This window comes from Callorhinus ursinus, unplaced genomic scaffold (genome assembly GCF_003265705.2).
Source record: "Callorhinus ursinus isolate GAN/ISIS: 27379988/994484 unplaced genomic scaffold, GSC_fseal_2.0 scaffold9, whole genome shotgun sequence".
Taxonomy (NCBI): domain Eukaryota; kingdom Metazoa; phylum Chordata; class Mammalia; order Carnivora; family Otariidae; genus Callorhinus; species Callorhinus ursinus.
The window spans coordinates 31,443,100-31,469,779 of NW_027397071.1; the positions used below are offsets into that span (position 1 = coordinate 31,443,100).

Sequence of the window (26,680 nt, forward strand, 5' to 3'; positions counted from 1 at the left end):
CACCCAGCCACCCCATCCCTCCCACCCCCCTCCACTCCAGCAACCCTCAGTTTGTCAACTATGTCTTTATAACAAATAGGTCATTTAGGATTAATCAAGCTTCCTCTGGATTGTCTACTCAATTAATACATAGCAGGGAAAGCAACATGAAGACTATGTTTCTATCCCACATGTGAGTCCATTTTTAATTTAAGAAAAGGTGACCTTAGGGAGATATAAATAACTGTCCAGTATATGTGTAAGTCATTAGAATGTGGCATTCTTTCTTGCTAGAGGCTTACTGTCAGTGTGGGGTAGTCACAGAGTTCAAGAAGTTGAACATAAATAAGAAAAGTAAAGATAACATCCAGTTATTAGTATATACAATTAGAGTATAAGAATAATACTGAGCAAAGATTACTTGACTGAGAGTCAGAAGATCTGTATTCTAATCTAGGCCTTCTAATCAAGAAGTTTTGTGATTCTGGAGATGTTATTTCAACTCTTAGGATTTCAGGGTGTTTTTTTTTTAATCTGTAATATGAAGTGTTTGCACCACTTCCATCCAAATTCTAACTAGTTACAGAACTAACTAGTCCATACTTATTACAATAAATTATGTAACATTAGCTGGAAAATTACTATTGCTTTGTATTTACTTTTAAAAATATATAGGCTTTAAAATTTTTTTTTTAATTTTAGCAGTTTCAGGTTCACAGAATTGAGCAGAAGATACAGAGATTTTCCATGAGACTCCCTTCGCCACACAGGCATAGCCTCCTCCATTATCAACATCCCCCCACCAGAGTGGTACATTTGTTACAAGTGATGAACCTACATTGACACATCTTTATCATCCAGAGTCCATGGTTTATGCTAGGGTTTACTCTTGGTGTTGTACATTCTGTGGGTTTGGACAAATGTATAATGACATGTGTGCACCATTATAATACCATACTGAGTACTTTCACTGACCTTAAATTTCTCTGTGCTCCACTTAATCATCCATTCCTTCCTACTAACCCCAGGCAATCACTGATCTTTTTACTGTCTTCATAGTTTTTTCTTTTCCAGAATGTCATATAGTTGGAATCATAGAATATGTAGCCTTTTCAAATTGGCTTCTTTCACTTAGTAATATGCATTTAAAGTTCCTACATTCTTTTCATGGCTTGATAGTTCATTTCTTTTGATGGCTGAATAATATTTCATTGTCTAGATGTAACACATTGTTTATTTCTGTATATTATCATATAGTAGCCTTTTAGTTAGGCATTGACAATGTGTTTCCTTTGAAGTAAGTAATAAAAACTGCAATAGATAGGCTTTCTGCATTATAGCTCTAAGGCAACTATGTGTATGGAGGGCATAACAATTAAAAATAGAAATAAATATAATACGATATATATATGATAAAAGAACTGGCAAAGCATAAATGCCTAGTTAATTTTTAAGTTAATTTAAAAAGTTAACTAATTAAAATCTAATCTACTTTTAAATGTGCATACTACTACATACAAGGCATAATAATACAATAACACAACAATACAAAGACAATGAAGTGTCTGCCTTAATGCTGCATAAAATCTATTTGGAAGTATGGTATATGAATATGTGAATATTAATATGCGAATAGATGCCAAATGAGAGTTTTATCATGTTGTAAATGTTCAGACATGAAAACGTTTATGTTAGGCCCAGTACATAATCTTTCTAATTCCAGATTCTTCATCTATAGAACGTTGATAATAATACCTACTTTAAAAGTGATTGTGTTGCATAAAGCATGTGAAGTGATTAACACAATGCCTGGCACAAAATAAAAGCTCAAAAAAATATCAACTGTTATTATAATCTACTAAAAAGGGTGAGAGTTCAGCTGGGCCTTACAGATGAATAGATAACAAAGATTAGGAAAAGACAGAGGAGATACTGTAGTCAGGGTTAATATCCAGAACAATTACCTGAAGGGGGAAATACACAAAGGTAAGTCTGAGTGCTAGTTTCATCTGACAATAGCTTAGGACAATGCTTCTCAAGATTTGGTAATGAAATATCCCTAAATGGCAGAGAAAAACATAACAAGTAACCCTGGGAGTTTAGTCCACGTTTTATTTTCAACATCCATATAAAATTTATATTTACTTCTTAATATTTCTGTTGGTTTAGGTATATTTAAAAGCATTTACAAATGATAACCAATTGGCTAATTCTTTTTTAGCCAAATACTTGCAGAGTTTTTGATAAGGAAGATGGGCTATATATCATCACATACTCCCCCCAGCCCACCGAGATGGCACTGTATTCTCCTGGGGGTCAAGTTTCAATCAGAGAAGTAGAGAATAGAGGACCTGTAGGGGAACAGTGTGAAATAAGACTATGGTAGAGTATGGAAGAAAGTTATGAAGAGTTTGGAAGTAGGATGCAGAGTTCTGCTTTTATTGAATAAATATTAGGAAACTTTTTGAGTGAGTAAATAAATAAAATCATATGATATGGTAAGAAAAACTTTTTTGGCAGTGAAGAAGGTGAATTAATAGAAGGTGAAAAGTCTGGGGTTGTGGAAATTAAGATGTTACTGGGAAAGCCCAGTTAATGTTAATGAGGGACCAAACTAGGTGGTGGTAGAAAGGATCTTAGGGGTAACAAATACATTTTAAAGGAAAAATTAACAAGAAGTATAGGCACAGAAATCAGACCAACCTAGTCAAATTCTTGGTTTATCTTACTAGCCTGTTTGATTTTGGAAAAACTACTTGAATAGAAAGATCATTGGCTTAAAAGGGAGATTAATGTCACACAAAGTTGTGAAGATTCACTGATACAGTAAATATAAAATTCCTAGCAATGCCTGACACATTGTATTGAATGAAGAAATGCGATTTCCTTAATTTCTGTACTGATTCCTTCCCGTTAATCCATACACCCTAAGATAGGAGAAGCCAAAGTTGAAAGGTTTGTGACTTCATTAACAGAAAAGAAGGTGATTATGGAGTGTTACTTTATTACTTATCTTTGTCAAATTCAAATAAATAAACTTGAAAAAATTCAAAATATAAAGTCTTTGTAATAGATTCAGAACACTGCCATAGCAGAAATGACTTAGGGTGGCAAATACTCTCTTGCCATGATTTATCTATGAGGTAACCTTCTCAGTAATTTACTTAACAAGTCACTGTCTTGTCAAGAAAAAAAAAAAAATTAAAAACTTCTTCCCTAAATACTTTAAACATAAAAATGGCATATTGTGTAACCCTTTTAATATTTTATGACTAAAGCATAGTCTATTAATTCCTTAAGAAAGATAACAAAATATTAGGGGCTATCCAGACAATAACATTTTAAGGACAGGTTTAATAAAGAATATTTGATTCAAATCAAAATTTTGAAGCATTCTGTGTGCTACCAACACAAGTGTACAAGTCACTTACTCTCTCTGAGACCCAATGACCTCATCTAGAAAATCAGAGCAAGGACTAGTTGGTTTCTAAGAGCTCTGTGCTTAGATTGTACAAATTAGGGGTGTAGGGCTCAAGGATGAATTGAAGCTTGGACAGAATCCAGAGGGAGAATATGAAAACAAGACAAGGGGATAGTCCAGAGATTGAGATTAGCAGTCTTTAAAGAGTAGACAGGAAAAAATAATAGGAAAAGGTACCTAAAAAAGAAGAGCCCAGAAAGGCGAGCCTAATTAGAAGAACAGGGGTTACAGAATTCTGGGGACAAGACAGTTTCAAGGGAGTGGTCAGCACAGTCAGAGGCTCTAAAATGTCATATAAGATGAGCAAAAAGAGCCCACTGGTTTTGTTGATTAGGCCACTGGATTGGTGATAGAGCCATTTCAGTGGAGTAGCAAGAGGTAGGAGATAAACAAGGAGACAGTTAACTTATTGTGGGTTAAATAATTAAGAGGAAGTGACTTAGTGGACAGAGTGATTAAACTATATTTTCAGGAAGCAAGTTAAAAAAGTTATATGAAAAAGGGCAGTATTAATTAAATGTGTGTATGGGTGTATTTAATTTTAGATGTAAGTCATTATTCTTTTCATGTTGGAGGTTAAATTTGTTTTTTATTTTAGAGCATTTTGGACTGGACCTTCAGACCAGTCTAATGCTGTGCTGTCCAACACGGTAGCTACTAGCTACATGTGGTTATTTAACACTTGAAATAACCTGAATGGAGATGTACTGTAAGTGTAATATATACATCAGATATTGAAGATTTAGTATGAGGAAAGTAAAATATCTCCATTTTTTGTTAATTACATGTTGAAATGATAATATTTTAGATATACTGGGCTAAATAAAATCTATTAAGATTGACTTCAACTATTTTTTTTTACTTTTTAAACGTGGCTACTAAAAAATTTAAAATTACTTATGTGGCTCACATTCTATTTCTATTGGACAGCATCAGTCTAGCCATTTGTACCCCTGACTACTAGCTCAATTACCGTTTACTCCACATCCAGCTCAGTACTGTTTACTGTTTACCCACATTTTCCTACATTCCAGTAAGCCAAAATGTTATTGTTGGGAACTATTATCTAATATCAAGATTTACCCTTTTTCTTTCACATCTCCTTAATTGTACATGATTACCAGGAAAACGGAAGTTTAACAATTAAAGCATGAATAATTCAGACGTCCTGATTCATCAGATATGCCAATATGTGATAAAAACATAAACTGTTTTTTTTCAAAATGATTTAGTCTTTTTACTGAGATATAACTGATATCTAACATTATATTTATAAGTTTCAGGCATACAATATCATCATTTGATATTTTTTATAGTATTAGTATTCCAACTTTTTTCTGGTTTAACTGACATTTTAAATTCAGCAAACTCAATCATGTTAAACAAAGGGCTTCTACTGTCAACCAAAACAAGTCATAAAATAATTTCACCAAGTTTTTGTTACCTCAATCTAAAGATCAAGTACAACTGATCTCTACATTTTCCACAAGGCAGAATGTAGTAGAGATGCCTGTTCTTTACATGTTGAATTCAGTATTTTGTTAGTAAACATACACATACCTATTATATAAATATATTGAAATAATAATGTATCCCCATATACTTAACTATTAACTACGTATCATATAGTCACAATAAATAAGGATGAAATTAAGTGCAACAATAAAATTATCTGAAGGTATCAATGGAAAGTCATTATATTGCATCTGTTTAATAATCTAGCTGATAAAACTGAAGTTTACCCTTCAGGTAGATAAAGACAAATACACTAACCTTCTGCTTATCTAAGATCTTCATGGCATAATACTGTTCAGTGGCTTTATGTTTCACCAACATGACTCTTCCAAATGAACCTGTTCCAAGGGTTTTTTTCCTTTCAAAATCCTCCAGCCCGGCATTATTCTACATATACATGAAAAATAAAACTTTAAAATTAGAAATTCTCATAAGACTATGGTAACTATAATAGATTTAGTTATATATAATCACAATACAAAAAGACTACTGAGATTCCAGGTTATTGGCTCTATTTTTCCCTTTGAATAAGAAATGAACTAATATTTGAAAAGAGAATTACACTGCAAAACAAAGCATAACAGTAGTGGGAGGAAATAAGAGCCTAAGCTGATGTATTAAAAGTTATAATGAATTCCAATATGAATTCCTAGTATCAGACTTTTAATAAATAAGTTCCATATTTTAAGAATTACAAACTGACCAGCAGTATACTGACACAATCACGGAAGCCATACAGTCTCAGTATACTCACAAATTATATATATATATATTTTAGAGTCCTTTCACTAGGGTTACCTCTGAAGAAAGTGCTATCTTACTTCATTTCTATCTTTATACAAGCTTATAGGACTAGATAATAACAGCATGAAAGATCCAAATGGCTCTTTCTCTGATGTTATAATAACCTGGTATTACCTAAAACAGTAATAATAAGGAAAGAAGAGTTCCTCATTCCCACAAAGATAACCGAAAGTCAGAGTCTCAGAACAATAATCAGTCTCTTTTTCTCACTCAATAGATGCTTTGTTATGAGCAAACATCTTTGTTTGGCTTTGACTATAGCATAGAAGCAAAGAACTGGAGGCATCAATCTATTGCATTTGTTGCTGCCACAACAAAATGAAAATTACTGGGAAGAAATTACGTGCTAAGTAGCCACAAGTAGTAATTGCTGACCCATTTGTTTAATACGTTTCATTGCAAAGATCTTCATGAAAATCTTGGAAAAAAATATTTGCAAGGGTCAGTCTGTACAGTGTTATAGCTTGAGAAAAATGTGATGTGATTCTTGTGTAAGTAAGAAATCTGGACAGTTACTGCAGTTCACTGTCATTGGATTTAATCTCAATTACAAATCAAAGCTTGCCTTTGGAGACATAGCATAGTTTCTTGCTGAATCATTATAGAGAGAGCAAGCAGGTCTAAGTTATAAAACTTGTTTCATCAAATTTAATTTCAAATTTCTAATGATTTTAAATTGCTATGAGATTCTATATCAATGTAGAAAGAAAAAGCTCTTATAATTCTGATGGAATTATTTAATTTTATGGATTAATGCTTAATTTTTTGGTTTTAACAATACCAATTGAAATGTTTAATATAATTCCCAAGTACATAATGGAAACAGACTTACTAGACAACAGAACATCTCTTTTTGCTAGTTATTGCTTTTCATACAAATGTGCCATCTTCCTCACCTTCCTCAATGTTTCATGTAAGATAATGTCTAACTTTTTATGACTGCTAGAGTAACTATGTTTTAAAGTACAGGTCTGCTTTTAATTTTAGTATCCTTATAAAAAATGGTGGTATGATGGTATCTTTATAAAAAATAATATTTAGAATTAAATATTTTTTAGTGAAAAAGATATTTGAAATAATTTTTGTGGTAGGAAAATAGATGTTCAAAATTGAATCTAGTATTAAAGTTCATTAATTATTTATAACTTCAAAAAGAAATTTTTTGGCAAACATAAATGGCTCTTTTTATACACAGTTTTTAGGTCTCAGTTACAATTTAAAGTACTTAAGTTATGTAGAATTTACCTCATCCAATGTTTATGAAAAAGGATCCCTGTGTACTTGGTATGTTGCCAATAGCCAAGTATTTGTGATTAAGAATTTGAAACTGCACAATAGTATCCCTATTGTTGTAATTAATAAAAATAACAAATATGCTATCAAAGGCACAAATCAAAATTATTATACATTAAAAATATCAAGTTTGTAGCAGCTTATAATTAGTATCAAAATTTACATAATCACATATTATAATGGAAATTAGGTTCTTCTCCAATTTACGTATACATAAAATTATTTGTTAGCAAATCAAAACATAATATTATAATATTATGGCAAAATTTCCTATGTTAAGCTTACTTTTTAAAATGCACCTTGAAAGTTTAATGCTATTTTACAGTGTTTAAAGTAGTAAATTACCTGGGCAAGAATTATGATTTTATATAATAGGACTTTTAAATTATAGAAAATTTTAAATATTCCTTACCGGAGCAGGATTTTCCCATTTTTTAAGAAAGTCTTCTTTGGCTTTGGCTAGAAACTCTTTCACTGAAAATATAATTAAAACAAAAACAACAAAAACAAATTTTGTCTTGTAAGAATATTTATATTATGTGTAAATATACTTTAAAAACACAGACTTATGTCAACTATTGTTACCATGAAACATGTATTCATAACCATGATAAACTAGAGGACTATTTACTTCCTCTAAACAAGAAGCAAATATTTTTTTTAATTTCTAAGACTCTCTAACACTCTTCTATACGGAGATCACTTTCATAATTTCAAATCTAATAATAAAAATGCCATTCCTGAAAACATACTTGAAAGTAATGTAAAGAAGTTAGAAATCAATCTAGAAGAAAATATTGATTGTAAATAAGCCAGCAGTGGTATTAACAAAGCTGTTAAATATAAGAACTGAAGATATCTGGAGAATGTGAACTTGATGATTTGTAGAATTTCAAATATAACTGATTTTGATAAAAGGCTGTTTTCAGGTATAAGGATTTATGTTATTAGATTTGTGTTTTCTCTACCGATGGTAGAGAGAAAAGGAAAAAATACAGGCTATACTTAAAGGATACCCACAAAGACTTAAAAATAAAACAGAACAAAACACCAAAAACAAAACACCCAAACAGCTTAAAAATCTTATTCTAAATCTGGAGCAAAGCCAAATGACTAAATGCCTGAATGCCTAATTTAAAATGTGCAGGAAAGTAAAGCATTCAAAACCAAATGTTTATCTAGTGATCAATAACAGCTACATTATCAAACTGTGGTTTGAAGTTTTAAGATTTGTTAAATGATGAATCATTTAAAAGGTTTCCTCTTTTTCATTTTCTTTCCACAAAGTTGCCATAATGACTTCTGTTTACAGAATGACTTCAGGAGTTTAAAAACAAATAGGAAAAAGATTCCAGAGATAAGACAGTATTAACAAAATGCATTCTTGTTCCTATAGTCAGGTATGAGAGCAAAACCTGGCAATTCAAGAAGTATTTATTTTAGTATTTCTTTTTGTTTGGAAGTTCCTGATATTTCTCTGATACCTAAATCTATAAATAAAGACGACAGAATTTAAATAGTGTTGAAATAGTAAAAAGCTAGGCAAAATGAACTTAGAGTGGGACACTGGCATTTATTTCAGAAATACTAAGAGTGATGATAATGATGAAGAAGAAAAGACAAAGCTAATAGTGGAAGTGAGGGGCTCACAAATTCTTTGATAAGATCATCTAATGATGTAGTGGTATTAAAGTGAGGCATTTTAAGATATACATTATTATTTCCTCCTTTACCTTTGTAAAGTACCTTTGCCAAAACACTGTTGCTAACCAAAAAAGGCTGTTGGCATTCTAAATGTTTTGAGATTTCAAAATGGTGATGATAAGCAACAGGAGCAGACATTAGTTTTTAAGTAACACTGGAGTGTTCATTTCTGAAGACATTATTTTACTACTTCATATAAACTGTCACTTGTATTTTGCTGTAAAACACTCTCAAAATACCTATTTTAGAAAATTTGAGAAAAATAATTTTTAAAATTAGAATCTTCCCATTGTATGAAAATCTCAACCACCAAAACAATGAATCAAATAATTGCACCTAATTATGCAAATATGATCTAATTCTCCCTGGGGGTGGATTTGGGGGTGGAAAAGTCTTACATTTTGAGTTTAGGATGGTTCAAGTCATCCTACTTCTAAAATTTAATGTACTAGTTATAACTGAAGAAGAGTGGTTTTAGAAGATTGTATTGTATTTTATTTATTTTTCTTGTGCAGCAGACATATTTGTAATGGCATTGACTTAGAGATGACAGCTAAAATAAATTAAAAACATAATTTCCTGTTAAATGCAACTGTGGCTTTTAAGAAACAACAACTTGTGATTCTCAAAATATACATCTCATTTCTTTTGAAAAATATTTTTGGTTATCTTCTATTTATAGAACTTGCACATCAAGTTGTGGTATAAACTTTCCAGATGCCTGCATGAGTATAGATAATTTGGAGACGAGGAAGAGAATCAGGCAAAGAAAAACAAAAAAACAAAAAACATTCCTAACATCCTGTTTCAGCTTCTCCTGTCACTTCCTGCTAAGTGGATCTGGAGTTAAGAAAAAAGTAACTGGTCAAAGGAAGGACTAGTAGTATTTGCCAAGGATGGTACACTGAAAGCAAATTTCCTTCTCCCTGCTTGATGTTTGAGCTAGAGGAAAAATTTCAGGTACTACTTAATTTCATTCACTAATAGAATATTCAGGAAATTCTCTGTACTCGTCAATATTCCAAGTTCACTGCTAAGTAACATTATAGAAAGTAACAGTTCTTAAAAAGGTCTTACAGGAAAATTATCAGAAAAGGATAGGAATCAAAGATATTAAATTTTGTGAATTATTTCAACAAATAAAGAGATTCCCTTTTAGAGTAAGGATAAGTATTAATTATAATGTCATTAAATAGTTCCATGAATTAAACTCTACTCCTGAACACTTTTTGTCACATAAGTATATATACATACATAAAATCTCTAGTTCATATGTGCACTGTTTAGATGCAAAGATGAACACAGTTAACTCTATAAAAATACAAGTTAACCAAAATATACAGCTTACAAATATAAACACATATGCTGGGTTATGAATAACTAAAACAATAGCAAGCAATCTAGAACCACATGTATTCGCTTTGGTTTTTACTATTTTTAGACAGTGGTGAATTTCACTTTCTAAATGTTTTTCTCTGGTTTTTTAAAAAACTTATATCCACTGACATAAGGTGTTGGCAGCTAATTAACAAAATAACTGGTAGGAGAGAGAGCCAAATTCAAATACTGCAGCACATTCAATCCAGAGTTCCCTATAAAGCATGTACTTGAAGTTCTCAAATTTTTTGGTTTTCTTGTATCCTAAAATGTATGCAATATCTATATTTAACCATTTTAAACCACTGTGATATCCTGGAACAGTCCTAAGTTTTGGAGGTTGGCATATCTGAGTTAGAAAATATTGACTTTAATACTTCTTAGCTACATGATTATGGGTAACTAAGAACCTAATGGTGATTAGTAACTCTCCTTACGAAAAGATCTCAATGAAGAATTTTTCTGCAAATATATTTTGTTCTGTACTGGTCAATAATGTACTACAAAAAATGAAAAGGACATACCAAAAATAAATCAATTTCTTTCTAGGAGTATAGATTTCAATTATATATTGTTTCCAAATAAATTTATTTTCTTTTCCATCTGTATCATTTAAAGATATCACATTGCATTCAAAAGAAATGAGCATACCAAAGAAATCTATTCCTACAAATAGGACTGAATGTTTACCCAAACTCATGAGATAAAGAACAAAGTGACAATTTTTATGTGTTTCCAAAAGTACATTAAAAACTTAATTCTTACCGCCCTCAAAATATTTTTGAATATATTTATACACAGGACACAGCTTAAAAATTAGATTACAAAGTTCATTTTAAACATTAGGAAAATTAAAAAGTCAAGTATGGCATATCTTTATTCCATCTTATGCAGATAATCCTACAATGAATAATAATGTTTCACTAATTACATTTAGTAAATGTATTTATTAGGCACTCTGGGATTCTGTGTTAAATATACTTACTGCGTATTATAAAAAGAGCATATTATTATAGGATGTCACTATCCAATGCTTAAAAGAGGTTGTCACTGATAGTTTGTAAGAAGAATTTAGAAATCCATTACTATACAGATTACAACTACTCTGATGTTAAGTTCTCCAATTTCTTTGTAATGAGATAAATGTCACCTCCCTTTTTAACACATCTTTTACAATAAAAACACAACTTTATTAAACTTTTATTTAATGGATGTCAGAAAAAGTAAAGAGAAACAATCAGAAAACAGAACAAAACAGACTATAAACTTTCTAGGGTAAATACCCAATTAAAATAGTAGCTGTTTTGTTCCAAATTTACACTACATTTTCTTTAAAAAACCATTCATTAACCTGGGTTATCTAATTTAAGTGGTGTGCATTAATCTGCCTTCTGCTACCCTGTGCAACTCCCACTACTTTACAGTGTTATATTCGTTGTTTCTAAAATATCACATAAGAAACTGCAATATAAATCATTTCTATAGATCAACTCAACATAAAACTAACCACTTCCTCTATCAACTAAAATATTTTATTAACTCTGTATATTTTATAAAATATAACATGAGGAGCATAACAACTTGCAAACAACCAAATAGAAAGTTTAAAGGTAACATTTGTTTTATTAAAAGTAGTTGCCTACCAGATACTTCTGAAGAGGAGCAAGCTTGTATCCAAAAAAAATAAATTAAACAGTGATTAAAAAACACTCACACACACACAAAAAAAACCGTATTAGCATGATGTCATCTATACACATTTTCTCAGAATATTATGTACACAAATAAAACATTAATATGAAAACTCAATTTTTTGACATATTCAAAGAGGGCTTTTTAAAATTAAATGGTTAAGAAATAAAATCAGTAATCTTTGGTGTCAAAATCAATACCATTCTAATTCTCCTTAGCTAACAAAAACTTAACTCTTATAGCAATAGTGCTAATAAAGTTAAGTAGTATATACTGAAATATACATCCAGTAACTACTGCAATGCCATCACTGGACTTCTATTATTTATTCAAAACGCCACTGTAGGAACAACATTATTAATTGTAATACTTTGTAACTCCCTTTTGAAAGACATTAGTGTCTCTCAGGCATTTACTTCCTTGGTGCTAATTTAACAATCTTTCAACAACATTTATTGAGCACTGTTTAGTGGTGCCAGAAACTGAGCTAGAAGTGTAGAGGTAAGAAGCTGCCCAGTCAGGAGAGCAACTATTTGCCATGGTGATGCTTTTCAATGTGTAGAAAGGAATGGGAGTAAACTGAGTTACTCACAACTGCTAGCCTCTATTTCTTTTGGGAAACAGGAAGCAAGATCATTTGCTAAAGAAGAGGGGGGGCCAGAGAGAGTAAGCATTTAAAGGTTGGGGTTTGAGGCCTGGGGATTTAAACCTTGATGGCTATCTATGTAGGGAATAAGGAAGAGGGCTATTCCTCTAAAAATTTCCCATTAGGAAAAGAGAAAGTATTAAGTACTATGAACAATGGTATGTTTCCTAATATTTTTTGTAATAATAGTTTAAAAATTTTCTTACTGAACAGATTCATGGGCCTCCTGATCTCTCTGCAATTAAATTATTTTTATCTCTCTTAATGAAAGGATTAGTCTATTTAAGAGTTATTTCGTGTATATCAGAAAGTGCAAAACAGGATGGAAACTGAGGTTAATTACCTGTGAAAATACCAAGTTCTATCAACAAATAACAGAATAGTACAATCCCTTCCAAAACCTCTGGAAAGTGTAAATCTAGTTGAGTGTAATAGTCTGTCTTCTGCCACCCCTATTTCAAACACCCACCTCTTTGGAGCTCTTTAATTGTTATTTCTAAGAATAACCCCCACACACACATACACTGTACTACAAATATTTTCAGTAACTAAATATAAAACATTCTAGTTGCCACAAAATACCCAATAAATCCAATTTATAGCAACAAAGCAACAGAATTATTCTGTAAAAAATGGTTTCCTACCAGATGCTTCTGATGATTTGCGTGCTTGGTCAAAAAGAATAAATAAGTTAAACAGATTAAATAACACATAAAATAACATAACCACAAGAAGTAACCCATTCGTATATGTTCATTAGGATATTTACACATAGAAAAAGAATGAAAAATACTTGGGCATACGTAGTCAAAAGTGTTTTATCTAAGGATTACAACACATTCTCTGGACATATATTTTTTTAACCAACTAAACCCTATTCTGGAAATCTGCTAATGAAATATATTCTATCCCTTTAATGTGAAGACCAGTTGTGTTCACTTTACTGAAGGGACACTTTATTTGCTTCACCATATTCAAGCATATTCACTCAGAGCAAATTCACTGGAATCTTAAAAATGATAGTGAGTATAAAAAACAAATTTAATTACTGCAATTATATTTGTGCATTTCAGTGGGTGGGACCATGCCTACTTTTGTTTACTAAGATATCATTTAGTCATGCATAAAGTCACACATGAATGGGTGTTTAGAAATTTAATAGGCAATGAAAACTTTCCACTTGCAATATCTATTTTACTCTTCTTTCTTTTTCTTATGTTTTTTAATTGGTTAATTCTTTATCAAGTCTTGGTTACAAGTGAACAGTATAATTGACTTTCACTAAACTGTTAAAAAATAATTTTTGTGAAACATATACATTTGAATGATAAAATTATTGAAACACATTAATTTATTTAACTAGCATCTACATGGAGAAATGGATACACCATGAATCCACATAGTGCACCCATTCACAACTAATGACATGTCCATGCTTTCTCTCCCAACTTGCTCTTGATTTAGGGATGTTGTGGATTTTCAAGGCCATCCAAGTCATGTTTGTTTGGAGATGTTCCCTGTAGGATTTTGTAAAACTTTAAATTTATAGCAATAAATAACCCAATCAATCTTTGAAGTATTCTTTGAAATGTACTTGACTTCCTTAATTGCTCACTGAGACTTTTTCTTAGAGAAATATTATATCATCAAAATCATTAAAGATTTTCCATTTAGTTCTGAATTCAAATATTCTGTCTTGCTACCAGACAGCATAGAGCTAGGAGTGGATCCCTAGATGATAGAGTATGCACATTTTCAACTTTACTAGATAGTAATAAGTGCCTCAATAAATGTTGTGCCAGTTTATTTTGGCACCATATCTTTGATGATCCATATCCTCAATAAAATGTGTTACTAACATAATGGTATGAAATCATATTTTATTGTTAAAGATTAGGTAAATATCTCTCAGTAAAATTTTATAACTTTTTCCCTTACAAGTCTTATTATACTTTTATTAAATATAGTCATAGGTTCTTTAGTGTTTGGGTTGCTATTGTAAAAGGCAGAATTTGTTTATTGCTGATGTGTGGTTAATGTTTATATACTGATCTTACTGTATCTAGCAAACTCTGATTAATTCTAAAATAACATTGGTAGAGTCTCTTGAATTCTCTATGCAGAGAATCACCTATCATCTGTGAATAATGACAATTTTGTTCCGTCCATTTTTTTATTGTCTTATTGTGCAGGTTATGACTAATAATTCAATACTTTACAGAAACAGACAATGAGCATCCTTTTCCTGTTCCTAAATTCAGAGTAAATGTTTCTAATTATTTTCTTTTCCCATACTTTACTTGTAAAGCTATACTTGACTCAATAAATAAAAAGTTTCTCCTCTTTTTCAATTCTTTGAAAGATTTTTGTACAAGACTGAAATTTTTGTTCTTTGAATACGTCCTAGAACTTGGTTATAAAACTGCTCAGTCTTAATTTTGTCAAGTTTTGAATAAAGATTTTAATTATGATTAGTTCTCATCATTCTTTTAAAAGTCTTTTCCATGAACTAACCTTTGGTGCTAATGGATTTTAATTTTCTATTTTACTGAGTTTTGCTCATGTCTTCATTAGTTTTTTTGTTTTTTGCATTAACCACGCTGTGCTTTCTCTAACTTATTTACTTGAATACTTACATCATTATCATTTAATGTCTTTCTCCTTTCCTGATGTAAGCATTTAAAACTCTGTCTCTAAATCCACTTTAGCTGCACCCTGTAAGTTTTATACATAGCGGAATTTTAATTTTATGAGTTTATTCTTGACCTGTGAGTTATTTGAATTTTTTAAATCCCTAAATGTAATATTTGTGTGTTTGTTAATCTGTTTAATTAGTCCTTTTTACTGATTAAACTTAATTGCTTTGTGGTCAGAGATCATGGCCCACATCCCAATTCTTTAAAATATTTTGAATATGCTGGAGTCCCGGGATCAAGTCCCACATCGGACTCTCTGCTCAGCAGGGAGTCGGCTTCTCCCTCTGACCCTCTTCCTTCTCGTGCTCTCTATCTCTCATTCTCTCTCTCTCAAATAAATAAATCTTTAAAATATTTTGAATATGTTTAGTTGTATAATCAGTTTTGTAAGTGTTCTATATATTTCCGTGTATCCTCCAATTACTAGGTGAGAATTCTCTATAAATATCCATAAACATTATATATTTACAATTTCTTCTCCTAAATGGGTCAATTTTGTTTTCTATGTTTTGAGGTTCTCTTAGAGATGCATAGTCTTTTTTCTCTAATTTTATATTTCTTTTTTATGTGAATATTAATTTTAAATGGTAGTCTGTGACTACCATTCTACTCTCTGACATTCTTGGAAGGGTGTAATCCTGTTGTATCTGCTGAATACTGTTTGTAGTGTAGTGTGTGTGTACCTATTTTGATTTTGGATTGTGAATGTAAAGTTCAGTTGGGCTTTATCTGTGAGAAACCTGCAGGGCTTGACTTGAGGATATATTTTGCATTAGCTTCTTCCTGGCATCCAGCGGATGTTACTAGCCTGGGACTGTTACAATAATGTATTTTATTTTATTGGTGATTCTTAGACTACATAATTAATATAGATTAAAACATGAAATTTACTGGAGAAGCAGCTGATTACAAACTTTCGGGAGAGGCATCCCACACACATGCACATATATACTCCTCCCATGTCCCCAGGAATCTAAGCCAAGAAATACAAGCTTCCTTATTTTCTCCCTGTGTCAGTGGAGAGGCTTTATTTTCTAATCTATGCTTTTGCTGAGGTTATAATCCTTTGAGGATCCTGGTTTTATGTAGGAGTCTAGGAAATCCCAAGATGCATGGATCAAATAAGTTGTCTTCTATCTCTGTGAGGCCATTTAAAATGAAAGCCCTTTGGCTCTTTCCACTTTTTCATGTGTCTGTTGGCCATTGAGAAACAAACTGAGGGTTCTAGACAGGAGGGGGGTGGGAGGATGGGCTAGCCTGGTGATGGGTATTAAAGAGGACACGTTCTGCATGGAGCACTGGGGGTTATACACAAACAATGAATCATGGAACACTACATCAAAAACTGATGATGTAATGTATGGTGATTAACATAACAAAAAATTAAATATATATATATATAAATTAAATGCAAAAAAAATGAAAGCCCTTTGGTTAGACAAGATAGGAAAATCTCAGGGTAGTCAAAGTATGCTCCCCCTTACAACTATGGCTTCTATTTACCACTTCTCTTTTTGTACACTGAGGATTTCTATTATATTCTTGTGAGTTCAGGTATTCATTTAAAGGGATGCTTGATATATTTTATTTAGCATTTCTAGATGCTGTTGTATCACCATTAATTTTTGCTCTAGAAAGCTTTTCAAATTAATCTAAAATGTTTGGATTTTTTTCTTTGTAAGACAAGCTTTGAATTAAGTTATAAGATGCAAAGATAGCTTGACGTTTGTATAATTTTTTATCTTTGAAATTAAAAACTTCTATCAAGATATATTTAGGTGTTGGTGTTTGTATTAATCTTTGTCAAAACACAATGAGCTCATTGAATCTATAGATTCAGGCTTTTTTCCAACTAAGAAGTTTCCCTGAATTATATTTTTTATTATTGTTCCTATTTTATTGGTCATTATCTGTTCTGAAGGAATGCTATTCATTCCATTTGTAGAGTTTCTTACTCTAACACACTTTTTACCTCATAATTTTTATCCTGTCTATGCCCCCTAGATTCTGGTAGGTTTTATCAAGCTCGTTCTCCACATCATTAATTTACTTTCCTGCAGTGATTATTTTGCTCTTTATTGCTTCTAATGCAGCTTTATGTTCTGCAAATGCCAGGATCATGTTCTTATAACCATCCCTTATCACAATTTCTTTTCTATTCCTGCCTGGCAGCCAGCTCTCTTCTCATCCTACTCTCCTGTTTTGTTTTTTTTAATCTTATCTTTTAAGTGAACACAGATTCATGTTCACTTGGAATTTTTAAGAATTCAACACAGATACTATTTATAATTTCTTATTTTTAAACTCTTCCCAACATATTTTCTAAATATAAGTTCACTCTTTTCCTCTTGAAGTCTGTGATTTATCCTTTAATGATGCATAATCTCATTCATAGGATCCATGTTGTTGCTCTTCTTGTTTATCCATTTATAAACAATGAGAAGCCTTTCAAAACTTTACAAACGCCCCAAATAAGGTGGATCTCAGATCTTTTAATTGGTACATATTTATATTATCACTTAAATAATTCAGGGACTTTCAGAAATGGGAATGGAGGCAGGACTGTAGGGTTTCTTGCTGATGGTAATACCCACCACATCAGGGAAGAGCCCTGTTATATCTGGAAGTAGAAAAGCCACATTTTCAACTTGGAATAGCTTAGCAAATTCTTGGCTGTCCCATAAGTGTTTTAAAATGAGTGTTGGATCTTCTACTCATCTCCCCCAAAGCCTTTCTTATAAGCTTCATCCATCCCTCCAAGTTAGTGAGGGTGAAACTATTGTTTATTAATTTTCCATAAAGGCAAGCTACTCAAAGTAAAACTGTTAGTTAGACTTTGGTGTATGATCTTCAATCTAATACTGTATATTTCTGGGCAAGTACAGTTTCTTAATTCCAAAACTGAGAATTGATAAACTGTTTTTCCAGTTTTGTGTTCTTATATTTTTAATCTAGAAAATAAAGACCTAGAAAGGGGAGTTAAGTAAATGCTTGTGCTCAAGTCTGTAACTTTCCTGTCATTCATAGCAGGTTAAGCTTCTTCTTCAGAGATTTGCCCTCCACTGCAGCTAGGCCAATAAGAGTTCTCTTCTGGGATTTTGAAATAAGGGTGCTAGTTTTGTCCTGATAAGCATAGGAATCAAAACTAAAACACATGACTGATATTTTTCATTGATAATGTAAGAAAAGCACTCAAATATGGGTAATTTTTAGTCGTTCATTTATTCTACAAGAATTTATGAATTCATTACTACATCTGGTGCACTGGGATAGCTACTGGAAACACAAAGATTAACTCAGCACTATCCTGGATTTAAGGAGTTCAAAGTTTGGAGACTGGAAACTGACATTCCAATATATAATCTCAGTATAATATAAACAATTTAACAAGTTTATAAGTTTATAGTTTATAAGTTTATATGTCTGTTTTGGGAGTACAGGGGAATCACCTAACTCTATAAAGTCAATGATGAAGGCACTGAAAAGCATAGCTGGTTTTCATAATTTTTATGATATAAGATATAAATATGAAAAGGTAGCAAGGAATAATATGTAGTATAGTATGGCCAGATCAGAATTTTATGAGAAAGATGCAGATAAATAAAGCCAAAAAGGTAGGTCATTGATCTTACATACTTTAAGGAATTTAACCTTTACCTTAGAGACAATAAGGAATAACTGAAAGTTTTCTTGTTCGGTTATGAAATGGGCATACTGGCACTTAAAAAATGGGAGCATGTTAAATGAATGGTCTAGAGGGATATAAAACTGGAAGCTTAGAGGCTGGTGAAGCAATTACTAGAATAGGACTGAGGATATATGGAATGCCTAATCTTTAGCATTCCCAGGGTTAATATGACTAGAGAAAACTGAGTGATTTCTGAGGCATTTCTGATACAGAATCAATAAAAATTAATGACTGAGTGCCTGCCTGGGGTGGGGTTAAAAACAAGTTAGGAATTACTATAAGGTTTCTGTTTTAAATTCCTACATGGGCACTGGGATCATTAACAGAAATCAGAATCAATGAAAAAGGAGTAGATTTGGGATGGAAAGAGAAAATTCACATTTGAGCTGAATGTTCAGGTAACAACTGAAGATGTGGGCATGGATGAGATCATTCGGAGAGAATACAGCATTAAGAGAGGGCCAAAGATAGATTCTCAGAGAAACCTAACACTTAATAGGCAGGAAGGAGAAAAAGAGTAGCTTTTTAACTAGAAAAATACCACATGCATATAAATACCACATGTACAGCTATAAACTCAGATAAAAAGGACTAGCATTTGTTTATTTTTATAAATAAAATGACACTTCATTTGTGATTTCCCACATTTTGAAATGGCTAAGGTTTGTAACCATTCTGACAGAAGTAAAATTAGTTGAAATTGGACAATACTGAAAAAGTCAGAATGTCTAATTGTGATTACTAAGATTCCTGTGGTAGAAAGGGCTATAAGGACAAGCCAATATGATCAAGTATATCAAATATTATCTGAATAATCCATACATTCTTCAAAGAGAAATAAAGCAATAGAAAAGCAGCAACAATTTTCTCCAGCTAAATCCAATACATCCAACTGTAAAACCTCTAGAACACCACAGTGGTTACCTAAAAATTCTGTTTTAAATCAAACTTTCAAAGAGAAAACACTCATTGGCCAGAGTCAAAGAAATCTAATATTTTAAGTATGATAACCAGGTATATTCAATTTTGATATCCATAGAAATCCTAAGGAATGTTAACATGTTGATTTTGTAGTAATAGCCCAAATTTAAAACACTAGATCAGAAGGATCTATCTACTAATAGGAAAATAACAATAACAATTCTTAGTATCTTGCATATAAAAATGTCCTTTAATGTCTAATATCATTTTATAAACAAAACCTAACAGTGTTGAAGAGGCTTATGGTATATGGCAACAGAATAAAAAAAATATTTATTGGCAGTAATGAGGTGATCTCCAATTATGGAAGAAAAGGTACATCTATTTTGAATTCTATCATTATATAGCAAAAATCCAACTCTCTCAGGTTCTGAATTCCAATTCCAAATCCTTTAAGTGTAAATTATAGATTGTTACACATTATAAGAAAAACAATATAACACTTCTCCTAAAAATGTATCAGATTCAAAGGTTAACTTATAAACATCCTCCTTTTTAGTTAAGCAAAAAAGATGCTAATGAATTATGCTCTAAGCAAATATTTCTCACTCTAACAACAGGATATCTATTTTTAGCCACAGGTTTGGCTTAAAGTGAACAGCTTTTACCCTATGATAAACTGCAGCATATACTGTAGGATATTTTCTCAAAAAACATTTTTGGAAATGTTTCAAAAAAAAAAGTCATATTATAAAAAAGGAAACTAATCACAAAAGTACTTATTCTAACAAATTATTCCCCTAAAACAGTACCTCTGAAAAATTTTAACAAAGCTTCCAAAACCAAAATGTACATATTTATTTCATCATTTCTCAATGAACTCTAGTTAAAAGCAACCAACACAATTAATCCACAAAATTCTGGCAGCATCTTATTTGAGATTAATATTTTGAAAATATCAAAAAGAAGCTAACAAAAATTAATATTAGAATGACAAGCCAATAAATGGGAAGTTTAATTATCTTCAGGATCAGATACTAAAAAGAAATCCCTCTCTTATCATGGTGGGTCTTTAAAATACTAATTTGTAACACAGTATCAACAGTATTTAATGAATACAATAAATCAAACCATAAAGAGAATTAGAAACTGATTACTGATATTGACTATTAATAGTGGTTTTACTTGTTCACAGTTCTCAATGGATTTTAAAAGCAAATTACTATAATGCCAAAATGCAAAAGCATCAACAGAAAATGTAATTCAGTATAGCTCTGGCTTTACAATTTCCCCTTTAGAAAATATTTTTTCCTCTTAAGGTTAAATATTTTTTAAAAACATATAGCTGCAGAGGCTCAGAGAGCATACTTACCACTCATGATGAAAACCAACCTTTCCAAAACATATTGCTCAAAACAACAATCCAACAGCAAAGGGAGTTATGCTAATCTCTAGAGGTAGACGAACCGATGGTGTAAACACATACACTGGAACATGCAGCACACAGAAAATGAAAATAGCTTTCTTTTGTTTAAAAAAGAAAAACCCCTAGAAGCAAAGCATAACTGCCCAGCATGAGATATCACTAGTAAACATCAGATTAATGCCAAAGATGTGTATAACTATATTTAATTTCTTTCAAGCTGGTTATCGTAGCCTCCTTCATATACCACTAGAACAACTCAAAATGGCAGGGAGAAAATGTTCAAACCAGGATGTATAAGATGTTCTCAATTATATCAGCATGAGTTGTTACCACGGCAACATTAGACCAGAATTATCGGTTCACTTGTAACCAAGGAGTAGCTTTTCTAAAGCTTTAATCAAGCAAGACAAATAAAATATCTTTTTATTTTAGAGCCACATGATTTAAAAATTACCACGTTTCTTAAATTTAAGCACTTATCTACCCTTTTTACATCTTTCAAAGATATAAAAAAATTGCTGTTTTCTTCAAATACTCACACAATCCCATGTTGAACCTGGCAAGGAACAGACAGCAGAATGATTGCACCTAAACGTCTTTCAATTACACCAGCTCTTACTGCTAGCTGTGGACCTCACTGATATTAAAATGCTGTGTGCTGTTGCTAGTGACTATTGGCGATGAATCTTATTGCCCAGATCGCTGATAGCTTTCATTTTTCATGAGCCAGAAAGCTATACTGCAGCACAAATGTTAACCATTTAAACATTCTGTATTATGGAAGAAACAAAATATAACACTATATATTTCTTCATTTATAAAGCAGAATCATAAAATAATTTATTTATAAACTTCCATTAAATTCAGCATTACAAAGAGCGTCAGATGCCACTTATGTGGTTTTCAAAAGAGAATAATATACATAAAGTTACTGGAGATTATTGTTGAAATGTAAAATTCCTTACATCAAAAAGGATGAAGATGACATATTGTGTAGCAAGGTAGCCAGACTGGATAACATGGGGAACAGACTATTTTGATCCCCAGAGACCAAATTTTATACCAAAATGGTACAAAGGATTGATAGAATAGTACCTAGTTAACTTTGGAACTTCAGCAAGTGAACTTGCTATTTTGAAAGTTGCCAGGTGAGATAGGACTTCTGGTGATGGGGGAATGAGTTGAGTCAGCAAATCTTTTCTCTGAGAAACAACTATGAAGCTGAACAAAATTGTCAAAAACAACAATTTGATAGTTCTGGAAATCTAGCAAACACAAACAATAAATTGCAAAGCATGTATTCATGAAATACTGCTAAACTTTGTACAAGAACAGTGGGAGTCTGTGGTGGTCTTGCTTGGTGCTGCTCCTTTTCCCTCAACAGCTCAGTCAGTGCAGTAATTCTATCAGGTGGGGCTGGCCATGACTGCCAGAGAGGGCTGATGTGATATACAGAGGAGGCCAAAAAATAAATAAAAAAATAAAATAAATGAAAAATATCCCATACATGATGTTGTCAATAAAAAAAGCAAACTATAGGAAATGAATAGGGAGAGTGTCCAGCTTTGCTAGAGTAAAGTTGTGGCCTTTGGTAGGGGTGAGCAGCAGACTGGTAGTCTAGCAAGAAATTTAACACAGAAAATGGAAATGAGAGAGTCAAAGTGGACCTAAATAAGCTCTTCACATATCCCTGGCTAACTACAAAGCTATTCCCATAAGGGAGACCCAAGAGGGCCCTGCAGAGAGTTAAAGCTGGTACAGACTTGAAAACTGCCTGAACACTGAAATGTACCCTTCAACCACAAAAAGCTTCATCAGCACAGACTTGCTCAAAGTGTTTGAGCACAACCTCTGATCAATCACTGAATAACAACGAAGTTACATAGACATAGGGTAATCCCTAGCAGAGAAATCAGCAGCCAGACACCATGGGGGACAGACCATACATTAAGGCCAAAAAAGCTGTTAAAAATAAATAAATAAAAACCAGGGAAGAAAAAATAATCAGAATCCAGAACTGCTACAAAAATACCATTTTAAAAAAAATCGATTTTTTTGACAAAAATATTATATAATCCAATAATGAAAGGCAGTCAATAGAAAATGTCTCTGAATAGGCCAAGATATAGGATTTAGCAGACAAGACTTTAAAACAGCTATTATAAATATATCAATGAATAAAAGGAAATGTTTAAAGAATTATAGGAAAATGTAATGGCAATAATATAGTAAGTTTCAATATAGAAAGAGAAACTATTTTTTTAATTTTATTTTACTACATTATGTTAATCATCATACATTACATCATTAGTCTTTGATGTAGTGTTCCATGATTCATTGTTTGCGTATAACACCCAGTGCTCCATTCAATACGTGCCCTCCTATAACCATCACCAGGCTAACCTATCCCCCTCCCCCGCTCCCCTCTAGAACCCTCAGTTTGTTTCTCAGAGTCCTAGTCTCTCATGGTTCGAAGAGAAAGTATTTATAACATAAAAATTATAGACTTTGAAAGTACAATACCAAAATTTACAAATTGACTACAAGGGCCCAAACAGAAGCTCTGAGGGCAAAGACTGAATCAGTGAAGGTGAAGACAGATCAATACAAATATCCAGACTGAGAACAAAAGACAGGAGAAAAATGAACAGAACCTCACAAACCTGTGGGATATCAAGGGTAGCAACATACATGTATAGGAATCCTAGAAAGAGAGGAGAAAGACAAAGGGCAAAGAAAAAATATTTGAGGAAATACTGGTTGAAAATCCAACTGGATGGAAAACACTACCCCACAGATTCAGAAGTTCAAATAATACTAACTAGAATAAATACAAAGAGATCTATACCCAGGCACATCATACTCACGTTTTTGAAAGCGAAAGACAAAGAGAAAATCTTAAAAAGCAGCAAGAGAAAAATGGCTAATCATGTACAAGGAAAAAGGAATAGGATTGATTACAAGAAATAGGGAGCTTAGAAGGCAGTGGAAAGATATATTCAGAGTGCTAAGAGAAAAAAGAAACAAACCTGTTCACAAAAATTTTCTATCCAAAACATTATTCTCCAAAAACAAAGGTAGACATTCCCAAATAAATAACAGCTGAGAATGTTTCTTGCAAGCAGAAATACTTAAGAATGTCCTTCAGGCTGAAAGGAAATGACACTAGACAATACTCAAATTGACAGGAAGAAATGAATACTGGAAATGGTAAAAATATAAGTAAAAGACTTTAAAAATACATACTTTTCTGTCTTCTCTTAATTTCTTTAAAGGACTTAAAGTGTATGAAATTGCAATGCTGGGTTTACAAAAATATACATGTAATATATGTGAAAATAACACAGAAGAAATGGAGCTATATTGGATCAAAACAGCTATATTTTACCACAATTAAGTCAGTATCATCCTGAAGTAGATTGTGATAAGATAAAGTGTATATTATAACCCCTAAACATAAAGAAAATATCTTTTGAAAATTTAGTTAAAAAACAAAGATTAAAATGGCACCTAATATTTGTTTAACACTAAAGATGTAAAAGAAAAATAACAACAAAAACTATAAGACATAGAAAACAAACAGCATAATGGAAGGTGGAAATCCAACCATATCAATGTGAATGGAATAAAGACAGATGAAAATGCAGAAATTATCAGACTGGATTAAAAAAAAAAGCAAGGTCCAACTATATACTATCTACAAAAGCCAGATTTAAAGATATAAATAGGTTGAAAGGAAAAGGAAAAGAAAAAGATATACCATGCAAAAAGTAACCATAGATAGCTGGAGTACCTAAATCAGTATCAGAAAAAATGAACATTAAGAGAAAAAATAGTACTTCAGACAAAAAAGGACATTTCATAATGATAAAAGGGCCAATACATCTGAGAGATTTAACAATTAGAAATGTATACGCACTGAACAAGACAGCCCCCAAATACTAAAACAAAAATGGCAGAATTGAAAGAAGAACTAGATTATTTAACAATTAGAGTTGAAGATTTCAATATTCCCTGCTCAATAATTCATGGAAAAACTAGACAGATAATCAGCAAAGATACAGGAAACTTGAATAATACCATAAAAATTTGACATTTATAAAACACAGTACCTAACATCATCAAAATACATAGTGTTTTCAAACACAAATGGAAATTTCTACATTAAGCATTAGCTAAATGTTATATTAATCTGAAAGGACAAAAGTCATTCAAAATATGTTCTCTGATTACAGCAAAATTAAATTAGAAATCAACAACAGAAAATTTGGAAATCCCCAAATATTTGGATTTAAATCACAAAGAAATCTAAAAGACAATTAGAAAATGTTTGAACTGAATGTAAAAACACATACAAGAAATCAACATTTTGAAATGCAGACAAAGCAGAGCTTAGAGGGAAATCTGTAGATTTAAACACCTATATTAAAAAAGAAGAAAAGTCTCTAACAATCTAAGCTTCTTCCACCTTAAGAAATTCAAGAAAGAAGATCAAATTAAACTAAAACCAAACAGCAGATCAGAGCAAAATTCAATGAAATAGAAAATAGAAAAACAACAGAGAAAATGAATAAGACCAAAAGCCTTACTGATAAACCTCAAGCTAGACTGATGAAACATTAAAATTCATAAAACATAATAAAACCAGACAAAAGAGATGATACTAATTACCCAAATGAAAAATGAAAAAACAACATCACTGACACTAGAGAAATTAAAAAAATTATAAGGGAATACTATAAACAACTTTATCTTGATTATATAACTTAGATGAACTGGACAAATTCATAGAAAGACACAAGTTACTGAAACTAACTCAAGAAGAAATAGAAAAATCTGAAAAGACCTATGAACAAATTAAAATGTTGAATTAGTAATTAAATTTTTTCCCACAAAGAAAAGCTCATGGCCATATGGTTTCACTGGGGGATTCTATGAAACATCCAAAGATATAATATCAATCCTACCTAAACTTTTTCAGAATATAGAGGAAGATGTGACACTTCCCAATTTATTCTATAACGTTGATACCAAAACTAGACAAAGCTAGACAAAGATCAAAAGAAAATTACAGATTAATATCCATCAAAATGAAAATATCTTTAACAAAATATTAACAAACCTAATCCAACAGTATATAAAAAGGATTATATACCATAACCATGTAGGATTTATACCAGGAATGCAAGGTTGTTTCAAACTGAAAATCAATTAATGAAATACACTGTATTAATAAAATAAAAGACAAAACCACATAATCTGAATATATGAGGAAGAAGCATTCCATAAAATTTAACACCTGTGATAAAAGCTTTCAACAAACTAGGACTAGGAGGGAACTTCATCTAGCTGATAAAGGGCGTGTGTGTGTTGGGGGTGGGTACTCTATAGCTTATATCATATATAATGGTGAAAGATGGAATGTTTTCCTCCTAAGACTGGGAATAAGACAAGGATG

The 26,680-nt window shown here is 31.7% G+C and overlaps 1 protein-coding gene across 6 annotated transcripts in view; it reads right to left on the bottom strand.

The window, feature by feature from the left end:
• PRKACB (protein kinase cAMP-activated catalytic subunit beta) overlaps nt 1-26,680 on the bottom strand; it is a 116,808-nt gene that overhangs the window by 29,387 nt on the left and 60,741 nt on the right. For 2 of the 6 annotated variants that reach the window (XM_025871953.2, XM_025871951.2), the window contains exons 2-3: nt 7,485-7,546; nt 5,234-5,362 (exon numbers count right to left, since the gene is read on the bottom strand). In XM_025871953.2, the coding sequence (XP_025727738.1) occupies nt 5,234-5,362; nt 7,485-7,546 (191 nt within the window). Of the gene's footprint in view, nt 1-5,233; nt 5,363-7,484; nt 7,547-11,796; nt 11,821-13,135; nt 13,160-21,168; nt 21,476-21,761; nt 21,862-26,680 lie in introns of those variants that run through there. The other 4 variants (XM_073896418.1, XM_073896419.1, XM_073896421.1 and 1 more) reach the window with 4 other exon arrangements.